General features: G+C 35.6%; 1 protein-coding gene across 10 annotated transcripts in view; it reads left to right on the top strand.

Moving 5' to 3' along the window:
• DOP1A (DOP1 leucine zipper like protein A) overlaps positions 1–16777 on the top strand; it is a 59810-nt gene that overhangs the window by 31282 nt on the left and 11751 nt on the right. For all 10 annotated transcript variants that reach the window (XM_014263489.2, XM_088053867.1, XM_088053865.1 and 7 more), the window contains 16 exons: positions 102–726; positions 3617–3891; positions 4529–4681; positions 6642–6742; positions 8016–8275; positions 8895–10902; positions 11004–11115; positions 12018–12197; positions 12473–12598; positions 12928–13062; positions 13366–13421; positions 13916–14020; positions 14687–14753; positions 15513–15657; positions 15894–15973; positions 16518–16627. In XM_014263489.2, coding sequence (XP_014118964.1) covers positions 102–726; positions 3617–3891; positions 4529–4681; positions 6642–6742; positions 8016–8275; positions 8895–10902; positions 11004–11115; positions 12018–12197; positions 12473–12598; positions 12928–13062; positions 13366–13421; positions 13916–14020; positions 14687–14753; positions 15513–15657; positions 15894–15973; positions 16518–16627 — 4538 coding nt within the window. The remainder of the gene's footprint in view (positions 1–101; positions 727–3616; positions 3892–4528; positions 4682–6641; positions 6743–8015; positions 8276–8894; positions 10903–11003; positions 11116–12017; positions 12198–12472; positions 12599–12927; positions 13063–13365; positions 13422–13915; positions 14021–14686; positions 14754–15512; positions 15658–15893; positions 15974–16517; positions 16628–16777) is intronic.

Here is a 16777-nt window from a genome sequence, read left to right as displayed (position 1 = left end):
GAATAAAATTGTTGCTTTCAAATGAAGACACTAATAAATATTGTTTTGCTAAGACCTAAATACCGTATTTTGAATAGTCATTAAACTTTTATTTTACTCAGGTGCCATCAGTGTCACTTGAAAATCCTAATGATGTGTTTGAAGATGGTGAAAACCCTCCAAGCAGTCGATCATCAGAAAGTGGATTCACTGAGTTTGTACAATACCAGGCAGATACAACTGATGACATTGACAGAGCACTGAATGAAGGTCACAGTGCACCTGGCATCCCTATTGTTGGTAGCACATCCTCAGAGACTGAGACAGCATCAACTGTGGGTTCTGAGGAGACCATTGTACAGCCTCCTTCCATAATGACACAAGGGACAGCAACTCGTAGTGGGAAAACGATCCAAAAGACTGCAATGCAGTGCTGTTTGGAATATGTCCAACAGTTTTTAACCAGATTTATCAACCTGTATATCATTCAGAATAATTCCTTGTCTCAGCCCTTAGGAGCAGAGCTTCCGGTAGACCCTACTAGAGTGCAAGGACAGAGCACAAAATGGGACAGAGAATCACAAGATGATGCTAATGTGAAGAAAACAAACAAGAAGAAAACACCTAAAGAATACCTTCCTGCCTTTATTGCTGCTTGTCAGCTCTATCTTGAATGTTCGAGCTTTCCCGTTTACATTGCTGAAGGAAACCGCACTTCAGAATTACATCCTGGGAAGCCTGAAATTGGTAAGCTGCACTATCCTTTGTTCTTTGTTTTTAAAATAATTATTTTTCTGCCAAAAAAATTTAAAGTAATAGTATTATGCTTTATGTGTGTTGCTGTTTGCTGTTCCTCTCAGAAATCTAAGTTTTCTTCTGTGTCAATTGGTTTACATTTGGAAACGAAAGTATTTTCTTGTAGATTGTTAAGAATATTGCTGGTGTGGAATTTGGCAGTAATTAGTACTGGGGTGAAAAATATAAATTATGCAAACTGAAGCCTGAGAGTAGAATCTAGATTGTTGAATCTTCCTCTTTACTGTATGGATCCACAATGTTTTTTTTGTCATATTTTGCAATAGCCGCAGCTCACATCAAATTTGTTTTTAGCTTCCTTTTATCAGTTTTGGTTTGATGTGCACATTGATCACTTTGGCAATACATGGACATTGTAAGCTGTTGTTCAATAAAAATCATACCAGCTAAGAAATTTAATTAATTCTAGTTTGCTCCTATTAAAGGAACAGTTCTTGCAAAATATTCTTCTAGCTATAATTGCATTAAGAAACAAAATAAAAATGGTGATTTTTGTAAGGTATGCATGTGTTTACAGATAGATGAAACTATTCAGATACAGACATGACTAAAACAGTTACGGATTACTGTAAATTGTGACATTTTAGGATGAACAATCCTTTTTACAGTTTGTAAAGTCTTCAGTTTACAGTTCCAATTTTGGATCCACTTCTCATCTGCAGTCTGAGAGTTGCTCCTTAAAATGTTTTCATGGTGGATATGCTTGGAGCATGCAAGAAATAGTAACACTAATTTTGGCTACTGTCACAGTCATCTCTGGTTTTATTTTTTTCTAGGAAATGTCCTAGTTGCAGCTTTTTCTTCTTATTTACAATTTTCAAATCAAGGCTAAGTGGTGGGTGGTGCTTGGAGATGAGTAGGTTTTTTTTGTTTTGGAAGCAAGCATGGCAATTTAACGTGACTGCTTTTGTTTCTGTGGTCTTTCAGATATGTTGTTTATGTCTTCATTATAGCCAGGAGCGGACCATATATTTGACTTTGTAACATCCAGACATATAAAATACTTGTCAGTTGATGGCAATTTGGTTATAGCTGTTTATTAGTTCTGAGTATGACAACACCAAAGATCTGCTACCTTTTATGAAAGATCTATCTCAGAACATTTGTTCTTTTATAGCATGACCCTGAAAATGCTAGGTGTTTATTTATTTCTCCCAAACAGCCTACAAATGAGTGTTGTGTCCAAAGACTAAAATGTCAGCTGTTTGCTTATTACTTTTTGGGGCACACAGCACTTGATTATCAATGCCTTGTGCATTGTAGAGCAGAGAGCTTGTAGAGCTTGAGTAGTAGTACACTGCCTTGTATGAGGGCAGTGCTTCTAGGAATCCTTTTCACTTTCGTTAAATGTCTTGGATTTGTGTTTCTTGTTCATCATCTCAACATTCCTATTCGTGAGATATCACTTGCAGTCTATTAAACAGTGTAACTTTGAGGAATAAGCATAAATTGTAGGTGGGTAAAACCAACAGGAAGGATTTTGTTCCAAATGTGAACATCTGTTGTATAGATGTCAGGGCAGATGAGAATAGTGCTGGGCCTACTTCCCATAACAGAGAATTGCACTGGAACAGAGAATGGACGAAGGTAGTCATGATAATTCTCACGCTACCCTATCTCTTGTTGGAGGATTTTGTAGTGCAGAAGAGGCTGTGTTTGAAGGGTTCCTAAATTTGGAACATGTTTTTGAAGGGTTACTTTAATGATATGGCTCAATAGCTCTTAATTACTGATCAGTCTGTTTATTTGAAGGAGACAAGTTAATCTGACATTTATGGAACATAATTGTACTTTTATTCAGCTGTATGCCTAATTTCATAGCTATCTTTAATTGAAGAAATTAAAATGGGAACTGAGTGAAGCTGAAAACAAGGGTTATATCTGTAAGCTCTAGAACACAGTATGGAATTCTTAGGTATATTTCAACTCCAGTGGAGCTGTGGATATAAATTAGAAATTGTATAATTCTTCTCTTGATTCTAAAAGGGTGCTATATTTGCACCTATTAAATAACACTTCTTCACTTGTGTCTGGTTCTAGGTGCATTTGCCTTTTTACCTGTGTTATCAGAGTCCATTTGAAGTTTTAAGAGAAGTTACTTTGATATCTCTAAAATAAAAGGGTACAATATTCACTTCAAGAGTTGACTGTGAACTTTGGAGAAGGGCATTTCCATTATCAACCCAGAGTATGGTTTGATAAAGTGAAAAGGGGGAAAACAACCACCTGCAGTGAAAACAGAGTATGGTCTAATGGATCATAGTTCTGCACCCAAACCATCAGTTTTCACAAAGAGTTCTGTTTTTAAAGAATTGCCAGGCAAAGCTATTTTTGTCAATGGAAAATTAGTCTGCATATATATTATTTTATATAATATAATATATCATCCTAGGTGGTATAAAATATATTACAGAATTATTCCAGACTCCTGTCTAGAGTGTTAAGATTTGATTGCTGGTGAAGAATTTTATGAAGAGGAAAAGTAGATGAAAGGATGTGCTAACTACTAAAAGTTCCATTTTGCCTAAAGCAGGAAATCATCTGAATGCATTTCCATTAAATTTTTCTCTTCCTTGTTAAAATTTTTCTATTCCTTTTTGGTTACTAATTGTTTGACGTGAGACAGTATTGCATTCTTAATTGGAGTATTTTAAAGATACATCAGGAAGTATCTTTGTCTCGCATACATTTTCCTAAACCCGTACAATGGGAAGATTGAAATATGAAGGGACAATTGCACCTATAATTATGGAATACAAGAGGAAAATTCCATAATATTTAGATTGTTAAATAAATGTATAATCTGTTATTTGTATTTCAGACTGTGAACAAGTACAGCCTCCACTGTGGCTACAGACTTTAATGAATGCTTGCAGGCAGGCAAGCGATTTCAGTGTTCAGGGTGTTACTATTTCCCTTGTGATGGACTTGGTTGGATTGACTCAATCTGTTGCTCTTGTCACTGGAGAAAATCTGAACAGTGTGGAAACTGCTCAGCCTCTTAGTCCTAACCAGGGAAGAGTGGCTGTCGTCATCAGACCTCCTCTTACACAAGGCAATCTGAGATACATGGCTGAAAAGACAGATTTCTTCAAGGTTAGATGCAGTATCTCATTGCTGTTTTCTTTAGGCTTTTTTCTGTCTGGTGAAGAATAAGTCTTGGCCCTTTTACCATGCTTGATATGGTAAACCTAATTTTCTTGCTGAATATTTTGATAACAGTTGTAACCTGTGTTAGAATCTAAATAAAATAGACAGTAAGATTTCCTGCTGTGATTCTCGTACTGACCACTTGTTTGAAAATACTTGTTTAAATGAATATTTTAACGATATAAACAGAACCTGATTAAATAACAGCATTAATCAGCAAAGGTATGAAACTTAGACGTGTATAATGTAGTACTCTGGTAAACAATCTTTGCATTTATGTAATTTATGTAAGAAATCTTTTGCAGAAGATAATCAGCAGCAGGGTATATTATGTAGTAAATTATATTTCAATGAAAATTTTTTTCTGTTCTGACTCCTTAACAGGAGTTAACAGGAATTTTTTATTAAGTTATTTGCAATGTTTCAAACAGTTCCTTCTGTTAATACAAAAGGAACCATTTTAGCTATTGCCTCTTGGTCATAGGGTGTCATCAGATGTGATGTCTCCCATTGTTGCATAGAGCAAAACAAGGCGTGATAGTCATTCACTTGTCTATTGCAACTTTTCTTTTCATGTACAAAGCATATAGCTTTAACTCTTTGGGACCAGCTGGGTGATGGAACTCCTCAGCATCATCAGAAGAGTGTGGAGCTCTTCTACCAGCTGCACAACCTCGTCCCATCTTCCAGCATTTGTGAAGATGTTATTAGTCAGCAGCTGACTCACAGAGACAAGGCAAGTTGTTCATGTATTTACTTAAAGATGAGTAAAGAATATACAGAAATATATTTAGAAAAAGGACTTGGTCCCTCAGAGGAGGGTACAAATAACTTCAATATTGAAAAAAGCATTGCCTTACATTGTTTCAAATGTTATTTTAGGTCTGTAATGAGCCTGTAGTTTCATGCTAGTCAAAGGAGGGTTCAACAGACTTATGCAGGAGACTTTATCTCTTATCAAAGTCATGTGATGCTTCCCAATACTTACGCATGTGCTTAGTGTTTGTTGTTGTTAGTAGGAGTTCTTGTCATTTTTTTTCCTCACCTAGAAATTTATTTCACATAGAGGCTGTCAATTTGACATTCGAGTTGAGGCCTTTGTAATGCCTTAAATTTTAGGTATATGAGATTTTCACAGCCCCAACAGTATGAATGTAGGGAATTACTTGCTTACACACTCTAGCAGCTCATGGTTGTGTGTCTTCAGGAGCGCTTACCTTTTTGCCATTCTACCAGAGTTACCAGGTCAACGAGAGTAATGTGAGCTAGTCTGTCAATCAGTGCAGTTCATAGTTTGCCATATTGCTAAAATTGGTGAGGATTTTTAGTGTCACTTAGGTTGGTCTGTAAACTGCTGTGACTGTGGATGTAGAACATGTTCATTTCTGCCTACCTTTCTGAGAAAACAGTAATTTCTTACATCTTCACAGCATGGATTGGAAGGACTTACATGGAGTCATATCAATGTGTTTGGGAACTGGTATTTTCACTCTATTCAATAACTGTCAGTGAATTATTTTGTGTAACTGCATACATTTTGCAGCAGCGTTGTGGATTATTTTTCTGTGAGAAGCATTTTTTTCGTAAATACAAGTGATGTTTGCTTTACTTTCTAGAATGCTGCTGTCTCCTTTGGGTTTTGTTTTTGGCATGGAGAGGTTGTCTGTTTTATTTGTAGTTTGTTTAACATGAACAGTTTGGCTTTTACAGAATTTTCATAGCTTTTACTTAAAATTTTCATTATTGTGGCAGATATTGGATAAATAAGAAGCTGTTGCAAAGCTTCTTAAGTTGTAAAGTAAGTCTGTTAGATTTTCAGTGGTTTTAACCGTTTTTAGTTTTGTCTCACTTTGGTTAAAGGTAAATATACCTACTATTCATTTCCTATAAAACCGTATCTTCTAAGAACAAATAAGTGAAAATATTTTTCTTCTTGTCTTTGCTTATCATCTAGTAATTTAATTTAAGCCCTTATAGTGCTTGAAGTAATTTTGATGATTTATTTGGTGTAATTGTCCTGATTGCTGTGCTTTGTTCACTCCTACAAATGCTTACTAGCTTCCTTGTCTTTTGGGTGAAGCTGTTTTTATACATATGTTCAAATCATATGATGACATTTATTGCTGTTTGCAGCCTTGCTGCCTGGATCAGCCTCAGTAAAGAGAGATACAGAACAATTGTTACTTTACACCATTTTTACCATTAAATATCCTGAGCTGGAATCCAGTGATCCTTATGTGTCCCTCCCAACTCAGGATATTCTATGATTCCTTGCTATTCTGCATATTATTGCCAGTCATTACAAATCCTTTGGGCAGTAAGCATGTCCTATTTGTCCAATTTGTTCCAGAGCTAAGTTTTACATGTTAGTGAAGAACTCCATCTACATGTCTAGCTAGAAAATTATTGTTTCTTTGTAGTATGGCAATAAAGGAATGAAAATAAGTTGACTAGAAGGAGGCAGGCTAAACTTTAAGGCAAGATAAGATAGGAGGGAATCATTTCATGGTACTGAATTTCTCACAGATACCTATTGTTGGCTACTACTTCTTTTAAGATTAAAAAATAGTACTTAAATGCCTAATTAAAGAAGTTAATTTCATTATATCATTTAGAGCGCTGTGTGACTTTCTTTTTCCAGTTCTTATCAGAAGTTGTTACATTCTGACAGATATAACTTATGATTTGGTCCACAGAAAGTAAGAATGGAAGCTCATGCCAAGTTTGCAGTGCTATGGCATCTCACTCGAGATCTTCATATTAACAAATCATCTTCCTTTGGCCGCACCTTTGACAGGTTGGTGATTGCAAGTCTGATTCAGTTGAAATAATTTTACTTCAAAATCTTTAATGGTATTATACTGGCAGCATAGGGCATTTAAAAATCGAACAACTATAGTGTAGCTGTGAGAGGAAGGAGGAAGGACAAGAAATTAATTTGTGGACAAGTATTTGTGTTAGACAAAATTGTTTTCACAGTGATGATTATGTAAGCTATAAAATTTTTCCTGGAAGCTATAAGGAGTGGGGAAGGAATGGTCACAATATTCATTGACCATCACTCTGGTAAAAACCACCGTGGTGTATATTGAGCTTAGTATCTGAGTTCTTGCCGTGTTTTCATAAAAACAGAAGCAGGAGAGAGAAATCAACCCAGAATTGAATTATATGAAGTAGAAAGTAATAGTAAAACTAAAAAAATGTAAAAACCAAATTGCAAGCAAGTGCTAAAATATGAGTTCTTTTGTTTAATCCGTATTTTGTATAAGAGGTCATTTATGGCAAGGAGAAGAGGATTTCTGTTTTGTGTTCTGGTATTGGACTATCTTCTTAGAAAAGACTGAAGATCTGGATGCTGAACTACTCTTGTCTTCCTCACTTAGCACAAATGTTGCAGAAAAGTTTTTATTTAGATTTTGTATTGCATACTTAGCTGTGAGGAGTAGAGTAAAAAGGTTATTTCTTTGTTCTTATGCTGTCACTCATTGCATAAATGGTGATAAATTCTGTGTGCAGCTAAAAGCTTATGAACATGTACTACTGGAGAACGTAAAATAGTAGGTAAAATTCAGAGTTCTATATATATTGTTTTTCCATAAGTCTGAAAAAGATTCTCAAGGCTAAAACAGTTAAAAGAAGAAAATAACAATGGTAGGAACTGCTGTATTATCAAGTATATATCTCCTTTCTGTTCTTGAAGACATGATCTTTGAATGTTTTCTTTTCCATATATCCTTGTGAATTGGGTTTTAAAGTTGTATAATTTTTAATGGTATACCACTTAAAAGGCAACCAAGGCTTATTTAATAAGCTGTACAAATACTTAATCTTGCTACTATTAGAGCAACTTTTATAATTGACTTCATTAGTAGCTCTTCCTGCCCACTCCTTCATTAGACTAGACTAAAATATAAAGATCAGGTTCAAAGTCTTGTTTCCAAGGAAAATACTGTTTCGTATGAAGAAGACACAGGAGTATGTACTGACATTAAAGTTGTCATAGATTAAAATGGGATTACTCTGTGAGTAGTGTATAATAGCCACTAGATAGTTTCTTCTTTCCATTCTAGATCATTGTTTATCATGCTCGACAGCCTCAATAGCTTGGATGGTTCTACTTGGTCAGTGGGACAAGCCTGGTTAAATCAAGTGCTTCAAAGACATGATATTGCAAGGGTTCTTGAACCTTTGCTCCTACTGCTTCTGCATCCAAAAACTCAGCGGGTTTCTGTTCAGCGAGTACAGGCTGAATGTTACTGGACTAAATCTCCCAGTCACCATGAAGAAGAAAATGAAAAGCAGTTCATGCAGAAGTTCAGCTGTGCTGATGGTATGTATACAAGAAGACTGTAGAAAGTTCCCTAATTTCTTTGCTTGCTGTTTACATGCAATATTAAAAACATAGTAGAAATTTTTGAGGATAACTGAAAAAGGTGTCGGAATAGCTACGGTTTATATTTGTGTTTGTGTGTTTTTTTCCTAATTCAAGTTTGTTTGTCCCAAGTACTGTTTAAAGTTTTATTGTTTTTGCATTAAAATGATATGCAAGTATTTTAATGCAGAGAATTTTTTTATGTCTTACTGAGCCTTGATAGAACATAAGAATATTGCTTGAAGCTTAACCAAGAAATTAAACATTTTTATGAACAATGTGGGTCTGTCTACATAGCAATAAGTTTTGAAGGTGTTTGCATGTATTGTGTAATTTTAGTTTAGAATTTACTGCTTCGGTTTTTTGTGAAAACAAAAGCAGATAAGACTGCATAATGCTGCATGGGGATTTACATTGTTCTGCTAAGGTGTACTGCTAAAGCAATTTTGCTTTGTTTTTGTGAACGTGTCATTTGCTTGAAGTCTCAATAGTAGTTTAAATTCTAAATTTTAATTCTGAATTCTTATTCTGAAGAACAGAATCTTATATGTATACAATTTTTGCATTCTTTTTCAAGCATTCGCTCACATGACTGTAAGCCCAGGACAACTTATTATACCTAAAGAAGTCAATGAGAAACAACTTGGTGTGGATGAAATGGAGAACTTCAGCCTGACTGTCAACCCTCTGAGTGACAGGCTTTCTCTGTTAAGTACCAGCAGTGAGACCATACCAATGGTTGTGTCTGATTTTGACCTTCCTGATCATCAGGCTGAAATACTGCAGAGTTCTGACTCTGGCTGTTCTCAGTCATCTACTGGAGACAACATCAGTTATGAAGTGGAAACAGAAAGCCTGAGTGCTCAAGATAGCTCTCAGACTCTGAAAGAAGACTCACCTGATGAAATTGTGCAACAAGTGGTTACAGATCTTATATGCAAAGTTTTAAGTGGTCTCGGAGAAGAAGTTGAACCAGTTAAAGACAGTCTGCACTCTGAGGATGCTTCATGTAAATTCAGCTCTTTGGATAACTCTGTAGAGGCTACAAAAAGTGATGATCAAAATATTCAAAGTAGCCAGAGTAGTTTACTTAGTAATGACAGTTCACAGTTACTATCAGCCTCAACTGAGACTGGACTTGAGAGCTTAGGAGATGAAATGTCAAGAAATAACTCTTCACCTTGTATTGCAGAAAGCCAGCAATCCTTCTCTGATCTTACTCTTTCTTCCACTGAATCAAAGTCTAGAAAATGTAGTCACAGTAGTATTCAGTTCAGCTTTAAAGGAAAGCAACCAGAAAAAATGTCAGAAAAAGAAACCATTGTTAAAGAGGCTGGTAAGCAGCCAGGTGCAAAACCTAAGGTAAAAATAGCTAAAAAGAAAGATGAAGAGAAGAAGAAAGCACAAACAGAAAAACTTAAGCAAACAAATGTCTTTTTCAGTGATGGTCTTGATTTAGAAAATTGGTACAGTTGTGGAGAAGGAGAAATTTCAGAAATAGAAAGTGATGTTGGATCCCCAGGAATGCGAAAATCTCCTAACTTCAATATCCATCCACTGTATCAACATGTGCTGCTTTATCTCCAGTTGTATGATTCTTCAAGGACATTGTATGCTTTTTCTGCAATTAAGGCAATTCTGAAAACAAATCCTTCAGCTTTTGTAAGTGCCATTTCCACTACCAGTGTCAACAATGCATACACTCCTCAGCTTTCATTGCTCCAAAATCTTCTAGCCAGGCATCGAATATCTGTTATGGGCAAGGATTTCTATAGTCACATCCCAGTTGATTCTAACCATAACTTTCGGAGCTCTATGTACATAGAGATTCTTATCTCCTTGTGTTTATACTACATGCGGAGCCATTATCCAACTCATGTTAAAGTAACCTCACAAGACCTCATAGGAAACCGCAACATGCAAATGATGAGTATAGAAATTCTGACACTCCTCTTTTCTGAGTTGGCAAAAGTGATAGAAAGCTCTGCCAAGGGCTTTCCTAGTTTTATTTCAGACATGTTGTCCAAGTGCAAGGTTCAGAAAGTGATCCTGCATTGTCTGCTTTCTTCTATCTTCAGTGCCCAGAAATGGCACAGTGAAAAGACAGCTGGAAAAAACATAGTGGCTGTAGAAGAAGGCTTCTCTGAAGACAGCCTTATAAATTTTTCTGAGGATGAATTTGACAATGGTAGTACTCTGCAGTCACAACTTTTGAAAGTACTTCAGCGGCTGATTGTGCTGGAACACAGAGTAATGACTGTGCCTGAGGAAAATGAAACTGTGTTTGACTTTGTCATAACAGACCTGGAGCACATTGGTCCTCAGCAGCCGATGACGTCTCTGCAGTATTTACATTCCCAGCCAATAACCTGCCAAGGCATGTTTCTGTGTGCAGTGATACGAGCTTTGCACCAGCACTGTGCCTGTAAAATGCATCCCCAGTGGATTGGCCTTATCACTTCTACATTGCCTTACATGGGAAAAGTTCTTCAAAGGGTCGTTGTTTCAGTGACTCTTCAGCTCTGCAGGAACTTGGATAATTTAATTCAGCAGTATAAATATGAAACGGGATTATCTGATAATAGGTAAGTGTATGTAGAGGTATAATCTTCTTAACTACATTTGATTGTGTTGAATTACTTTGCTATCAGATGAACTAATTTTTAAAAAATTACTCTTCTTTTAGGCCTCTCTGGATGGCATCAGTCACTCCCCCAGATATGGTTCTCACTTTATTAGAAGGGATCACAACAATAATTCATTACTGCCTCTTGGATCCATCTACGCAGTATCACCAGGTAAACTTATCTGGGTGTTTGAGAGATTCCTATGCAGTACATGTCAAATCAAGCACTGATTATATTAGCAGCTATGAAGAGCTGAGTGACAAAAATAACATATTCTCTTAGCTCTAAATATGGGGGATTTATAGAATACAAACATTTCAAACAGAAAAACAAATTTCTATGGATGATACTTTAAAGAGAATACCCTTATATTTGTTTGCTTCTTTTGGTTGATTGGTTTTTTGGTGCCCTGAAATAATTAAAGTATGAATTCCTTACTTTAAGACCTTTAAAATTCCACTTTAGAGCTGTCTTTGTTGTGTTCATCTTGTGATGTGTCTAAACATTATCCTTCTGCTCCTTCTGTATATTCACAATTTTTCTTTTTAGTCAAGCAGTATTTTTAGATCTGATATTCTGAGCATAGTGTCTCAGTTTGAATTTGTGGACAAGAATTGTTAAGAATTGGTCCAGATTCCATAAGAAGCTTTTGCCCTGTTTTCTCAGTAATCTTGCTTTTGTACTTTTTTTGCCATTCTTCCACCCCTTTGCTTTCCATCCATTTAAAAGTGACTGAGAAGTGGGTTTTGTGTATGTAAATAGTTTTGCCTAGAGTATTAGCTAGACTTAAAATTCTGAAATAATTGTTTTGCAAAGGTATAGGCAGAAGATACAAAATTGATTACTTTAGACACGAGACCTCACATGCTCAGAGTGCATTTGATATTGGACAACTCAAACAGAACTTTCTCTATTATTTTCAAAGTCTCACATCTGTACATATTGTAAGAATTAATGAAAAACTTCTGAAAAAGAGTTAAGGTTGAAAGCTCCCATGTTAGGTAAGTCTCAATTACTCTATTTTAAATATGCTGTTTATGTAGGTATTTAATATTTCTCTCCTCTCCCACTAGCTTTTGGTTAATGTAGATCAGAAGCATCTGGTTGAAGCACGCAACGGGATCCTCTCTATTTTGCATATGATCATGTCTTCTGTGACTTTACTGTGGAGCATCCTGCACCTTGCAGATTCTTCAGAGAAAACTACTGCTGCTGCTGCATCCATTACCACTATTAATCTTGGGTCAACTAAGGTCAGAACATCAGGGATAACATCATTTAACTTGTTCATTAAGACCTTTGTAAAAATAATTTCAATTCCCTTCCATTAAATCTAAATTGAATTTTTATACTTTTGTCCTCATCTACTAAATCATCACAAAAACCAGGCTTTTATAAATGAGAATTGAATATGCTTTTAAGCTAAAATGTGTCAGTTGTGTGCAACGTGTCACCTTTTTGCTTTCTGCAGAGAAAATGTTTTGGACATAATGCTGAGGTACTTATACGCTCTGCTTTCATTTTGCAGAATTTGAGGCAACAGATTCTAGAACTTTTGGGTCCAATTTCAATGAATCATGGTGTTCACTTCATGGCTGCTATTGCATTTGTATGGAATGAAAGGAGGCAAAACAAAAATACTTCAAGGACAAAGGTATGTTTATATTATAGTGGTCACTTCAAATAGTGGTAATACTTCTAAGAAATTTGGTGTTAAGAATAAAAAATTCATACATTCCAGTGAAAAAAATACAATGAAGTATGGACAATATTTGTATTTCTCATTGGCAACTGTACTGTCAGGGAGGTACCACTTTAGAATGGGATCATCTTCCTGAATTCTTCAGGGGAAGGGTAGGTGATACCAGGTCTCTAGATGAACTGTTAGTTGATAAAATTTCAATCCCATGAGGACAGCTGCCTTAGTTTTGGTATAGCCATTGTCTGTGGTGATAATCTGTGTCATACATCCAATTTTTTTAGGTTATTCCCACAGCAGGTGAAGAACAACTTTTGCTGGTCGAGCTGGTTCGCTCTATCAGTGTTATGAGGACAGAGACTGTCATTCAGACTGTGAAAGAAGTTCTAAAGCAGCCTCCAGCCATAGCAAAGGACAAGGTATGGAAACTGTAGAGATCCTATTGATTTATATGATGTCCTCTTGAAGAAGCTTAGAATACTCATGATATGACATTGACAAAAGCTGAGCAGCACAATGTGAAAATTTTCACTGTATCTAAGAGATAAATGAAGAGAACCATAATTTTACAGAGGGATTTCTGGAAGGATGTTTTTAATATTCTGTTAAGTTATATGTTTAGACATTGCAGTGACATTATAGCATTGTCAGTTTTACCCTGGTGAGGGGAAAATAAAAAAGACACTTCTTTCTGATGATACAGGTTTCATATCTTTTTCTAGAAACATCTTTCATTGGAAGTCTGCATGTTGCAGTTTTTCTATGCTTATACTCAAAGGTAAGAAAAGAAGCTAAATTTTATTTCTGTCATCAGGAAGCACATGATCAATTTGTATATTTTACATCTTTTTCTCATAGGATGATGAATAGGCTGTGTAATGTAAATAGTGAAAAAAGAATGGGTTTGAACTGTAGGTTTGTTAAAAAAAGATGGTTTATTTTGTGAGTTCCATAGTATTGCATCACCTTTCTTCTCCTACCTAAAAATCCTGCAGGTAATCTGACCCTTACCCAAAGAAAGCTGATCTTAATTGTGCTGTAACTCATTTGTGTCACTTCAGCTTTGTAATGAAAAGCATAATCTTTTGAGAATGCTCTTCTTCTGCCTTCATCTGTTTCTTAATAACTTGATGTAGCAACTTAGTATTAAAAGAACCTATAAGGGTATTGATTACCAATATCTGATAAGAGAGTTAAGGTAAAAAGAAACTGGGGGAATACCTGAGGGAGATGATGTTCTCATCATTGACATTACTGCTCCTTCTCCCGTAGGATTCCAGTGACCAGCTTAGTAGACAGCTGGGCAGCACTGCTACTTTTGTTAAAAGATTCCATACAGGTTGGTCTTCCAGCCCCAGGACAGTTTCTCATACTTGGGTAAGTGCTCCTGATATTTGCCATTTTCAAATATCCTCAAATGTAGGTGTGTAAAATTATTCTGAAGTGTTAGTGTTTTTAAATCTGTCTCTTACTTTTGACTGGTAGAGTTATTGCTTGACTTCTGTGGGTCTTATCAAATTAGTTTCTTCTCTGAGGAATAGATTAACTTTTATATTATATTATGATATAAGCCACAACCTTACCTTAATGATTATTTCAGTGATTCAGGCTCTTTGAGTAACAAATGTAAGTTTCTGATTTTTCATAAAAAATGACAATTACAGTTCCTCAGGTATTTGAAGCCCACAGAGTGGGCTGAATTCTCAGGATGGAAACAGTTTGTGGACTTTTAGAAATATAATTTTGAATATGATTTTCTGTACAATGCTTCAAGGACAATTTTCTTCAATATCTTATCTTCCCTAGTAAACTGTCTCTAAAGATACTTTTGTATATAATCATGTAAAACATGTAAAACTCTTATGATGAAAATTAAATTAAGGAACTTGAGAAGATGTTTCCTGGAATACTGGTAAGTAGCAATCCTTGAGGGTTTAGTGAATAAATATTGTGCAGATAAATGTCTTCAGATTTGTCCTAATGCTGAAATCTGCTGAATAATGTATTAAGAAAATCCATATTTAACTTCTATATTTTTTTCAGTGTTCTTAATGAGTTCATCATGAAGAACCCAAGTCTGGAGAATAAGAAAGATCAAAGAGATCTACAGGTAAGAAATTTGTTGTATGTGTCTTTTGAAAATTTTGAACAAAAAACCATAGAATGATAGAATGGCCTGGGTTGGAAAGGGCCTTAAAGATCATTGACTTCTCAGCACAGGAAGGATATTGACCTCTTGGAGGAAGTCCACAGGAGGGCCACCAAGTTGATTAGAGCAATGGAGCACCTCTCTTAAGAGAAAAGGCTGAAAGAATTTTGTTTGTTCTGCTTGGAAAAGGGAAGGCTTCCAGTACCTGGAGGAAGCCACAAGATGGAGAGGGACTGTTTACAAGACCATGCAGTGACAGGACAAGGGGGAATGGCTTCAAAATGAGAGTATATTTAGATTAGATATTAAGAAAAAAATCTGTACTATGAAGGTGGTGAGGGCACTGGTTACCCACAGAAGCTGCGGATGGATGCCTTGTCACTAGAATTGTTTAAGGCCACGTGGATGAGGTTCTGAACAACCGGGTTTAGTGTAAGGTGTCCACGTCCATGGCAGTGGGGTTGTAATTAGATGCTTGAATGCACTAGAATTTTTTGATATCTGCTCTGTAGTACAAAACTACTTTTTAATATCTTCTCCTTATATTTATAATTTGTTGAAAAAGCTCTCATTTTCTGTGAAGTTCTTAATCATTGATTATATAGAAATGATTTGAAAGCAATTCTATATGTGGTTATATGGATTTTCTGCATGTTAGGGCTATGAATACAGCCCTTCTGCACAAAGTTCTTAAAATGCTTGGGTTTTGTTTTCTACCAGGATGTAACACACAAGATAGTGGATGCCATTGGGGCAATTGCTGGTTCTTCCTTGGAACAGACCACTTGGCTAAGACGAAACTTAGAGGTTAAGCCTTCCCCCAAGATTATGGTTGATGGAAACAACTTAGAATCAGATGTTGAAGGTAGGTTAGTTTTCTTCTTTATTTAAAACAAAACATTAATTTTCAGGCTAAAATTAATTAAGAGAATAGCTTTGCTATATTTGAATGTATGTAAAATTCTTCAGTACTGTTCCAGCACTAGTGTGTCTGGCAAAGCTTGTGAATCTTCAAAATATATGTTTTTAAAATATGCTGTAAGGTAAATACTGGCTTGAGAAGACTAACTTGGGACATTTTTTTTTATTATCTACATTTAGATATGCTGTCTCCAGCAATGGAAACTTCAAATATAACTCCATCTGTTTATAGTGTCCATGCATTGACCTTACTTTCTGAGGTAAATGTTTCCTTGGAGATAATTAATAGTGTCCAGTAATAAGCTTCTTTATTGTGAAAAGCTTTGAAGTAGAATCTTGGAAAAGGAGATTTAATGGGAAACTGATGTGAATAGATTCTGGGTTTTGTCACGTAAAAGTATAAAAAACTTTGTTACTAACCCTTTGAGATAGATGAGGTGTAAAGCATGACCTTTCAGATGTACAGTATAGCAAACTTCTTTGATTTTAAACTTTGTGTGTTTATTTTTGTGGTACATCTTATTTACTGCTGATAATTGCAGTCAGTCTTTGATTTTTTTCTTTGTCTGTAGTTTATTCTCTAGAATGCTTTCATCAGGAGCTTGTGCTTCTGTGCTTTTACCTTAAGGCATTATAAAAATGATGGAATCGTTATACTCTGGATTTTGCATGGTACCTGAAATGGGATCACTTCTATCATAAACTTGAATGTTCAGTAAAGATCATTACACCAAAAAAATGTTGAATGGTAGGTAAGATGCAATTTAAGAATGTATTATAACATATCTTCCTCTCGTTTTATAGGTTTTGGCTCATCTCCTTGACATGGTTTTCTACAGTGATGAAAAAGAGAGAGTTATTCCTTTGCTTGTAAATATTATGCACTATGTTGTGCCCTACCTCCGTAATCACAGGTACCTTTGGTTTATTGAACTGATGTAGATGTCTACAGCCAGTAGAAATTTGGATGGTGGCACTTAAGTTGAAACAGGCATAATAATGATGAGATGTCTGACAAACTTTCTATAGAGCAACAGTCCAAAATTGGTTTATGACTTTTTATT

Source organism: Pseudopodoces humilis, chromosome 3 (genome assembly GCF_049639895.1).
Source record: "Pseudopodoces humilis isolate 2021_Gansu_Grassland_sample_001 chromosome 3, ASM4963989v1, whole genome shotgun sequence".
NCBI classification, from domain to species: domain Eukaryota; kingdom Metazoa; phylum Chordata; class Aves; order Passeriformes; family Paridae; genus Pseudopodoces; species Pseudopodoces humilis.
Note: the sequence above shows the minus strand (reverse complement) of the source record. Positions and strands in the feature narration are given on the sequence as shown.